Raw genomic sequence first — 11,223 nt, forward strand, 5'->3', positions numbered from 1 at the left:
GAGAGAACCCACGCAGACACGGGGAGAACATGCAAACTCCGCACAGAAGGGCTCCCACACCCGGGATCGAACCGGCAACCCTCTTGCTGTGAGGCGACAGTGCTAACCACCACACCACCGTGCCGCCCCTAAAGTACTGTTTTGATAAAGTTAAATAAAGTTCTGTTTTGATAAAGTTAAATAAAGTACTGTTATAACAAAGTTAAATAAAGTTCTGTTTTGATAAAGTTAAATAAAGTTCTGTTATAACAAAGTTAAATAAAGTACTGTTTTGATAAAGTTAAATAAAGTTCTGTTTTGATAAAGTTAAAGTACTGTTATAACAAAGTTAAATAAAGTACTGTTATAACAAAGTCAAATAAAGTTCTGTTTTGATAAAGTTAAATAAAGTTCTGTTTTGATAAAGTCACATAAAGTTCTGTTTTGATAAAGTTAAATAAAGTACTGTTATAACAAAGTTAAATAAAGTACTGTTATGTTTAAGTTAAACTACTGTTACAACAAAGTTCACGAAAATACTTAAATTATAATAAACTGAGTACTGTTACTATAAAATAAAATTTTTTTGTCATTTTGTATAATGTTACATTGAAGCCCACTGTTCACACGAGAAGAGCCTTCAAGAAGCGGCGTTCAGCCAGGCTGGATTTTACTGGAACGGGTTTTATACATAGTACACAGAGAATCTTACAGATTGCTGTAGTCCGTCAAGCATCAGTCTCATTTCAGGGTCTTCCATAAAAGGCTTAGACAATTCAGCGGAGGCAGTGTCAAAGCTCGCTTTGATCTGCAAGAGAAGAAAGAACATTAGCAGATAGATGAGAGAGGACACCATTAGCATTCAGAGACAGAGGATATGTTAGCATGCACAGAAACAATTAGTAGACTGGTAAAGAGTAAACAGGAACTAGCATCACGATAGAAAAAAAAGGATCAAACATTACGGTTGATCGAGAAAACATTAGCATTAAGATTAAGAAGAGGAAAACTGTTAGCATCTAGGCAGACGAAGAAATGTAGAGTGTGTAAGCATCAAGGTGGATAAACAGGTAAAGAAAGAAATGGTAGCATGGAGGTGGATCGAGAAAATGTTGACATCAGGTTGATAACGCAAACTTTAGCATCAAGATAGATAGTGAGAGTGTTAGCATTCAGGTAGAAGGACAAAATGCTAGCACCAAGTTAGAGAGAATATCAGATAGAGAAACAAATGCTAGCATCAAGGTAGATAGTGATGACGTTAGCATCAAGGTAAATAGTGATAATGTTAGCGTCAAGGTAGATAGCGAGAACTTCAGCATCAAGGTAAATAGTGATAACGTTAGCATCAAGGTAAATAGTGATAACGTTAGCATCAAGGTAGATAGCGAGAACTTCAGCATCAAGGTAGATAGTGATAACGTTAGCATCATGGTAAATAGTGATAATGTTAGCATCAAGGTAGATAGTGATGACATTAGCATCAAGGTAAATAGTGATAACGTTAGCATCAAGGTAGATAGAGACAAAAAATGTTAGCATTAAGTTAAATAGTGATAACATTAGCATCAAGGCTGATAGAGAGAAAGTTAGCATGAAGTAGGCCGAGATAGATTCTGTCTCTAAGATGGTGCCCTTAATCACTGCTCCTTAATTAAATAACAAAGAACTCGGTACTTTTCTTTGTGTTAACTCAGAGTGGAGATAGATTTATTAGAGTGAATTATAACATAATAGATGCAGAGAGAATTCATGTCAGTGTCGAGATAGAGAGATTAATAGAGTGGTAGATAAATGACCTTGTTTCTTGTGACAGCGACGATGATGCCGAAGATCAGCATGATGATCATTCCAACGCCCATGAAGCCTGCAAACTGTACATGGCACAATATTCAAAGGTACGTCTTGTTTTGTAAATCGAATGCTTTGATTGCTTAATAAAGGAACCAAAAAACAGATATGATCATGAGTTCTTCCTCCGTTTGACATCCTGTACGTACTATTTTGAGGGCCAAGTCTTTCTCAGAGCATCCTGCGTAGATTCCCAGGCAGGAGATGCCGAGGATGCCGATGGCAAACACCCAACTCCACCCCAGGCTCGGGGCCCCAACCGACAACATCTGCTCCGCCATGATGGGAAAATGACACAACACAAACACTAGATTAAGGCAAAGATGTATTCTCCAACAGCAGATTTAATAGTAAGGCTGGAATTGTTTTCTTGCTGTCAACAAATCCCATGCCAAAAAGGTAACTCTGCGTATCTTATATACTTTCTCTATAACCTGGTACATGTTGAAAATATAGTCAGGGAGGCTTTAATCTGAAACACTTGGTCATTTTTATAGACAGATAGATATCTTCCTTGGAAGTTAAGTTTCATTAACGTTGGAATAAAACATGCAGTTAATAATGGTCCATATCTTTTGTTTACTGCCACAGAGGAGAAATTAATCTCTTGTTAATTCTAAATATCCATCAGCTTTCTTTTCTTTGTTTTTTGCTTTTTAAACAAAGAGCCATTGCTTATAGACGTTGGAGCAACCAATCCTGCATGTTTTTCTGATCGGTCGCCCCATTTTGCAGCTGTATTTGAACCATCTGACTCGGGTATTTTCACCAGTTTAAATCAGCTGGTCTGTTTGTTTTGGAGAGGAGGACACCTCCGCAGATCATTCGTCTGCCGCCTAAAACCTCCTGAACAGTGAACACTGAGGGAATTCTAACCAGGAGTTCATGCTTTGCACTCAGGAGAAGTTTCAGCTGGCTGCAATCTGCAATCCTCACCTCTAGATGGCACTAAATCCACACACTGCTCCTTTAAGGCCCTGACACACCAAGCCGACGGTCAGCCGTCGACCAAAGTCGGGCCGTCGGTGAGCGTCTGTCGGCAACGCAACAGTTGGCTTCCGTCGCCGCTAGTTCTTTGATGTCGGTTTGGTGTGTCCGCACCTTTAATCTTAAATTAGCAGGTAACAATGTAAGACTGTGGAGGTCGGACAGATGTAGTATTTTTTTGTCAAAGTCTCTGCCATAACTAATTTTTGACTGGATGATATTTACAAAGGAGAGGACCAACCTAATCATACTTTCATGGGATTTGGCAACAAGAAAAATACAGAATATCCATAAAAATCCCCTTTAATGTGTTAACCAAACATCACACAGTCTTCTAATGTGCAAAAAGAGGACTCCAGTTTTTTCAAATGTAATTTCCAGATAGAAACATCATCTCTCATAGCAGCTGATACTGTATAAAGGACCATACGGGATCAAGTTTCAGCCCATTAACAAGTTCAAAATGGGCAAAATGGGGAAAAATCCATCACAAAGTGATGATGGTGTTGTGGAAATGCTTGACAGAAATAGAAAGTGAATTTGATTAGTTGAAAACAAAGGCCACGAAGAGAGAGAGTTTTTTTTTTTGGCTCCCCTGTGAAGCCTTGAGTGTTTCTGATCTGATAACATTGTCAGCACCGTCCTGTTTTTCTGTTGTCGAGGAAGTCGACTGTGCGAGTGGAAAACTCCTCCAGGCTGCATCTGCTCTTCATTAGGAAAAGAAATGAAAACCTCCACTACGTCTTGGCAGCTGCCCTGCATCCTTCTAAACACTGCGAGTCCTTCACCTCAGCTTGTTCGAAACATTTCTAAACAGGTACGATGTGTTTTCAGATGTGTGCAGTGTCCAGGATTATACATGAGAAACAAAGTCAGCTTTGATTTTTCACAAACCAGCTGCTTTTGTTTTCATGCAAAGCCTCACTGACATTAACTCTGTGCCATGACCAAGTCAGAGCCTACAAAGTATTTACTCTGCCTGCTGTGAGGGGTTGTGCAACGTTCTCTAAATGCTGCCATGAAATAGAAATCCCCCAAGTGTTTAAGAGTGATCAACAAACCCTGTAACCCCACCCCCCACCCCCAAAACAACTCAAACATGATTGACTTAATTGTTCACATCTGATTTTGATTTAGTTGTTTTACTCTGAGTCACGTTACAGTAAATCTGCCGCTCGTTCTGCCAACACACATCCCGTAACAGGAAGCTGTTAACGTATTTCTGGCAGCGTCCAGCGTCCATTCAGTCCAGTAAAGATAATGACTGAGGGAATTTCTGTGGCAGATCACAGCACACACTCACGATTTCATAACATGGCAGATAAACGACCCCATGTCCGGTTTAGCTTCTGTTGGCAGCATTTGCAGTTTGACTCATATTCATGTTTTCCTGACATGCGACAGAACTGAGTGTAGTTTGACGTCGTCATACGCCAGTGCCATGTCTTACCAACCAGTTCTCATCCCAACTCGTCAAACACCGCCGCTCAGTGGACCTAGACGTCAACACATGACGTGCTACTGTAGGTGGCCTCAAAGGGTGCTTGAGCCCCTGCCCTTTTTGCCTCGCATAGAAAAGTGCCCTTATTCTGTAGGTCGTTTTTTTGTTTGTTTGTTTTTCCCTGCTGCGCACAGCCTGCTCTTCCTGCCCTGCCAAACAGATGTTGATTGAAGCAAAATATCAGATAGGGAGATCTGTGATTGGAAGCCGTGGGTGATGCCCCTCCCATACCGCATCTAATGTTACAAACATTTCTGTGGAAAGCGAAACTTATCTCTGGACGCGCATTCAGCGCCAGTAGCCTGCTCCAGTCGTGACTTGTAAGTCGTGAGAGTGACATTAAACGTTTAAATTTTACACCAATAATATTTTCAGTAGTTTTGGAGGGAGGAGAGAGACAAAGGAATGTTAAATGTTAAAATCTTTATCTTAAACCAAATTTAAAAAATAAACTAAAAAAGTGTTTTATAGCTTCTTAGAATTGTGTCTGATTTCTAGGATGTCTTCCAAATCATGACATGAATTATATTAAAGGGCAAGTCAGCAGTTTCTGGCGGCGTCTGCTGGTCAACCTGTGTATTGCAACTGTTCCCATAGGGTTTCAATAGGGATTCTGGAACAACATGGTGGCAGCCAGGAAATTCGACCCGTGCTTCTTGGTATATAAAACGACTCATTCTAAGATAAAAGATAATACAGAAATGATCCCTTCTGATGTATTATGCACTATTTTATTATACTTATGAATATTTTATTTAGTTCCCACAAAAAACAACAACATTATATTAACATTATATTAAGAGCATTTTATTTTCACCACTAGATGACGCCGGAAACCGCTGACTGGCCCTTTAAACTAATCTGTTGGTGATAATTTCTTTGCACACAGATTTTAAAAGCTACATACTAGGCTATGCAGCTAGGTTGTTAGCTAGCTATTTATGACTAGTAGCCTACTTTATCAGTTTATAATACATACTGTATTGAGCTAGACCCAGTGCCCTTTTCTGCCTTTGAGCCCCTGCTCCTCTATTAGCCTGTGCACGGCCCTAATGGACGGCGTCTCAATTGATGCTTGTTACATGCATTGTGTCTTTTCAAAATATGTTTCCATTTTCACAGTAAATGTCTGCTGAACAGATGGAAACAGTCTCTTTCAGAAAAACTTCAGTAAAACATTGCGTATTTATTTCACTGTGCAACTAACGCACTTGGTTGGGTTCAGAAAAAAAACATCGTAGTTTGGCTCAACATTCACAGAAGGAGCGAACACACAGCTCCTGGGTCAAAGTCTGTTTGTTGGACCCATCCATCACCACTCCTGCTCGCCATACAGGGACTTTCCAGGTCTTTGAATTATGTTGTTGTCCTGTTGCGTTAATAAGTGACACCGCCCTACTGCAGAACATACCACTGTGAAAGGATGCCTGGTTTTGTTGGTGTATTGAAGACTTTGGAATGAGAACAGGTTGATCGATGAGGATAGAGATTCACCCCTCCTGTCCAAACATGGTCACTCCTGGCTCCAAAAAACAAGATGGCGACGGCCCAAATGCTGAACCCAAGTCTTTAAATCGGTCGTCCACAACCCAAGGGGTGGAGTCACCCTGGCTCTTTTTCACAATAACCTTACTATGAATCTTAAACATTTCTATTTAGAGTTTATTTCCTTACATTTAGGCCAAAAAAGCACAGGTTTGGTTTTCTGCATTTTGACTCTAAAACGTGACACATGAATCAGATTGACTTGTTGTTGTGTTTTTGTTGTTGTTGTTTACCTGGTGGCTGTAGGCGCTGGCCTTCACCGCCCCGAACACCATCAGGCATCCGATGATCTGAGGACACATCACATTAGTTAGAGTTTGAGTTTTACCACAATAAAAGGCTGAAGTGTGCCAACAAAATATTGATTCTTAAAAAAGAAAAATCAATGGAATTAAAAGAAATAAAATACATTGATATAAATATTCGATATTTACCAATTCACATTGTTTGTCAAACCTTCATGACTTTATTTTCCAGCAGTATCACATACATTACATTTAATATGTTAATACACACTGGGTCTCAGCGAGTACATCATCATCTGTATCTGTTCAACCAACTGAATCATCTGTATCTGTACTCAGAGTGGGCGGAGTTTATGTCGAAAATGGGTGTGGTCTGAATCAAGAGTGGGTGTGGCCAAATAGGAAGCTGTTATTTTCAGCCTGAAATTGATATGGGTCGATCAAAAGATGTTATCTATGATTTTATTTTATTGTTGTTGGAAAACCATTTGCAGAACAATCTCGGATTTTAGTTCCAGATTGTTTTTCAGCGAGCCAGACGACGATGGTCCTTTATCAAGAGTATGGACATTGACACATCTTACTCGTGCTCATAAAAAGTACATTATCTGTGCTGGATACTCGTTTCATCCAAGTATTCAGATCCATGTTAGTGTTGTACGGGTGCTTCATAGCAGCAGGTCGCAGCTGGTCACACACAATCTGATCAAATCCTGAAAACAGGTTGTTCAAAACTAAAAAAAGGGATTCTGAAATCGGACGAGGTTGCATAATGGAGTCTGGGTTTGGATCGTTTGGTCGTCCTGGATTCACAAAGGAACAAAACGTAATAAAACTTTAAAACTGATCAAATATGTAAACATTTATTTATATTGATTTTACTTGATTTGTTCAACAATAATTGTGATAAAGTAGATTAAGTAGACATCAGGTGGCCTATTACGCCTTTCAGTACAGTAAGGTAAATTTAGATGTCACCATAAAATACCAGTAATAATCACAAGGATCTGTTTTGTTTTCTTTGGTTGTTCCTCGTCAAATGACGCCCTGCTGTATTCCACAAAGCTGAACTCTCGGGGCGCAGTCGTCACACCCTGAAAGATAGATGCTCTGGAACACGTGCGTGCCGTAACAGCGTCGCACATCTACATTACTAACAATGATCTGCAGGCTCAAAACAATGCTGCATGTTTTCATCCCCTTCTGTTGTGTTCACACCAGATGTGATGCGAAGTTTCATGTTCGTGTGAGTTTGAATGCTAAAATATTTTGTGTTGACTCACGTCATGTGTGTGTGTGTATGCGAGAGGAGGGGCTTCCATCAATCACCATTTTCCTGCCTGTCATCTTGCGAGTATGGCAGCTGGAATCAAGCGACAGACAAACTCACTCTCCTCTGACTGAGCTCCTTTTTATTCCTGTTGCTATGAAAACAGGAAGTGATGTCATGCAGCTCGGGGTTGCCACAGACCGACACCATCAGCTTCTCCATTTTTCTAAAGAATTAACTTCCGCTGGTGTCATACGTCCCCGGAGGATCTCAATGCTGATTGGTTATCGCAGCGCAAATCGATCATTGAAGTTCAGATTTTTAACTCTTGCTTATGAGGCGAAATCTTGCTACTCACGTCTATCGCACCACCCGGCGGGAATTTGCGTCCAATCTTGTCTTCACGTTGACTTTACGTGTAATCCACTTGTGCATATTGCTTCATATTCGCGCCTGGTGTGAACACAACTTAAAAACAAATGAGTCCACCAATACACACTGCAGTTACTGCAGGTCGCCACAGGTGTCACCACAGAGAACCAAACAGAGATCTTTGTTATTGTAACTTTAAATAATTTTTGTTTAATACTGACAGCTAACTGTGGGAATATTTTATAGGAGCAAAAGAATGAAATGGACCTCACTGAAAGGCTAAGTAGGTAATCTAATGTCTACTTTACTACAGTAACGGTGAAACAAATCAAGTGCAAAATCCTACCAAAATGTCTGGAACAACACAAATGACGGTTTGGTCAAAACCAATATTGGATCACATGATCTCCATGAACGTGTTTAGCTTCTTCTGGACAACATGTTCGTGCAGGTGAATTTTCTCTGCTGCCCTCAGGACATTTTTTTTTTATCTCTATTATTGGAAATCAATCTATAAACTTCTTTTAAAATTATCTCTACATTCCTTTATTCGACTGAACTCCTTGGCATATTTTGATTTTTAATTTATGACTCATATATTTATGTGTCTACATGTTACTGTATGTTAAAGTCTGTCTGTTCAGACAAACTGCTCCTGGTGGCAGTGGCGTGAGGTCGTTACGATGGGCCCCAGTGCACGCTATCGTCTGGTCACATGATCAGAGACTTAAAGGGATAGTGCGCCCAAAAATGAAAATTCAGCCATTATCTACTCACCCATATGCCGAGGGAGGCTCAGGTGAAGTTTTAGAGTCCTCACATCACTTGCAGAGATCCAAGGGGAGAGGAGGTAGCAACACAACTCCACCCAAGTGTCCTGAAGCCCCGACATAAAAAGTTGTTTGGAAAAACCTCATTTGAACTCTGTTTTTAGCCTCATTGTAGCGAAGCACTTTGTGTTGCATTTTTATGTATGAAAAGTGCTATATAAATAAAGATTGATTGATTGTAGCCTGTAGCTCTACTGCCTCTCTGGGCACTGCGGTCATGTGTGCAAAAAAACAACTTTTTACGTCGGGGCTTCAGGACACTTGGATCACTACGGACGAGCAGTATGGAGATATTTTGTGGTTTCAATGATGTGTTTTTGGACGTTTGAATCTGGGGCGCCGTCAGCCTCCATTAGGTGGAGTTGTGTTGCTACCTCCTCTCCCCTTGGATCTCTGCAAGTGATGTGAGGACTCTAAAACTTCACCTGAGCCTCCCTCGGCATATGGGTGAGTAGATAATGGCTGCATTTTCATTTTTGGGTGCACTATCCCTTTAAGACATGGATAATATCAACATACATATTTCTCAGCAATCATATCTGTATTTAACAAAACATATATACTGTACATATATATATATATATATATATATATATATATAAAGAAATGAAGAAATCATTAATTTAATTTAACAAGTTTAATAGTTGATTTATAGTCAGGCTACAGGATGAGCATCTAATTTTGTTGTTTTTAATTCAGTGAGAGTTCCTCTCCTCTTTTCTCCACCCAACACATAGGTAGAGGGCCCAGTCTCTCTATGGGCCCCCACCTCACAGGCCCCAGTGCAACCACACGGCCTGCACTGTCTATATTCCCGCCCCCGCCTGGTGAGATTAGTAAAGTTGTTTGAAACTGATCTGCCCCTTTTTTCCACTGAGCAATGATCCAGTCTGATATCTGAGACCTGTGAACAGCTGAGCTCAGTGTCCTGGTCCAGTGTCTGCAGTTCCTGCTGTGAGACACCAGAGGGAGACAGAGTCCCACAGACTGAGCACTGTGTGTGTGTCACAGTGGGTGATCTGAGCTGAGGGCTCCTGCACACACACACTCACCGACTCTATAACCCTCTGGAAACAGTTTGAGCTTCACAGACAGCTCGGGTTGTTTTCATGTTTCATTATATTCTAATGTGATTAATGTGTGAAACAGCTCAGTGTGATCTGAAGTCAAACAGGCAGTAACAATGAGGCAGTGACTGGAGACTGAAGCTCGTGTGGGTCCTTGAAGAAGAGAAGAGGCGTCACAGAGGAGAAAAAAGCTTTTATTAAAAAAAGCTTTTTAATGCAAGTCAGCGTTTTTTACTCTTGATGCACTTTTAGTTTTCACTCCTGCACAAATTTAATATTTTAAATATTTTTGTTGGAGCGGTCAATTTGTTTCATGCAGAAAACAAAAAGAACACTGAGTACCCCTCAAACTGAAAACAGCCTCTTTAAACTCCGCCCTCTTTAAATACCTTTTTTTTCATCAGCGCTCGGAGTGTCTGTGAAACAGCCCTTCATCAGAGGAAGAGGAGGGGGTCGGGGGGCCGGGCTGAAACATGACTCTGGGTCTGTGCTGCACAGATTTGTCTCTGGCTTTCCCTCTCTTTCTTCTGCTCGGGTTTTTTTTCCTTTCTTACTGGAAGTGACTGTTTACTGAACATGAGTCATAAAACAAAACCCTTTCACACCTTTAATTAATTCTTCATTGGTTATACATTATATTTTATATTATGTCAGTTATATATTTAATTTTAAACATCTGATAAATTTCAATGTTTTTTTTAATAAACACAAACTTCTTTTAAAAGTTTAAAACTTTTTGATAATGAACCAAATCAGCTCTAAATAATCTATTTTTCATTTTCTGTAATAAATCTGCATCTTTTCTTCTTTTATCTTGTTTTTTTTAGCATCACAATTTTTTCCCATCTCCTTTTTTTAGTAAATGCAAATAAACAGTCTTTTTTTTTCCATCTTTTAACTTAAATATGACGCTCTCTTTGTTTTTGAACAGAAACAATTAATGCCTAAATAACAAAAGAGCACAGCAAAAAATAAATATATAAATAAATTCCTTAACTTTTCTTTCTTTTGGTGGATTTCTCCTTCCAGCCTTTTTTCTTTTTAAATCTTTTTCTCCAAATGCAAATACATAAGTAAAAAGACATAAAAATGATCAATAAGAAATAATTCACCAAAACTTAAGTAAAATAGAAAATGAGCTCAGAAATGATCAGAAAAGAGTTTTTACTTACTGCAAACACCACATTGAAGAAGATAAAGAGACATTTGAGGCATCCGTTGATTTTTCCCATCTTGAGGTTTTTGGTGGCTCTCAGAGGTGAGGGTGAAGCTGTGTGTGCATGCACGATTACACGGTGTGTGTGATGATGTGCAGGAGTGTGTGCTGTGATAAAAACTGCCTGCAGAGTCAATAAGGGAACACAGAGCTGTGACACACAGAGCTGATCTGCAGCCTCGATCACACACCAGCTGCAGCTTTAAGGGTTTCACAGGATTACACAAACTCCAACTATAATAATAATAATAATAATTATTATTATTATTATTATTATTATTATTATTATTATAATACATTTTATTTGTAGAGTGCTTTTCAAAAACAGGCAAACAAAAAGAAAGTGAAAATGTGTTTTTA

The 11,223-nt window shown here is 39.5% G+C and overlaps 1 protein-coding gene across 1 annotated transcript in view; it reads right to left on the minus strand.

Moving 5' to 3' along the window:
• The window catches only part of LOC126384988 (tetraspanin-8-like), a 26,015-nt gene extending 15,034 nt beyond the window's left edge, over positions 1-10,981 (minus strand). The window contains exons 1-5 of the mRNA XM_050036464.1: positions 10,820-10,981; positions 6,097-6,153; positions 1,980-2,099; positions 1,779-1,853; positions 692-787 (exon numbers count right to left, since the gene is read on the minus strand). Coding sequence (XP_049892421.1) covers positions 692-787; positions 1,779-1,853; positions 1,980-2,099; positions 6,097-6,153; positions 10,820-10,879 — 408 coding nt within the window. The 5' untranslated portion in view covers positions 10,880-10,981. The remainder of the gene's footprint in view (positions 1-691; positions 788-1,778; positions 1,854-1,979; positions 2,100-6,096; positions 6,154-10,819) is intronic.
• Positions 10,982-11,223: the final 242 nt, after the last annotated feature.

This window comes from Epinephelus moara, chromosome 23, assembly GCF_006386435.1.
Source record: "Epinephelus moara isolate mb chromosome 23, YSFRI_EMoa_1.0, whole genome shotgun sequence".
In the NCBI taxonomy this organism is placed as follows: Eukaryota; Metazoa; Chordata; class Actinopteri; order Perciformes; family Serranidae; genus Epinephelus; species Epinephelus moara.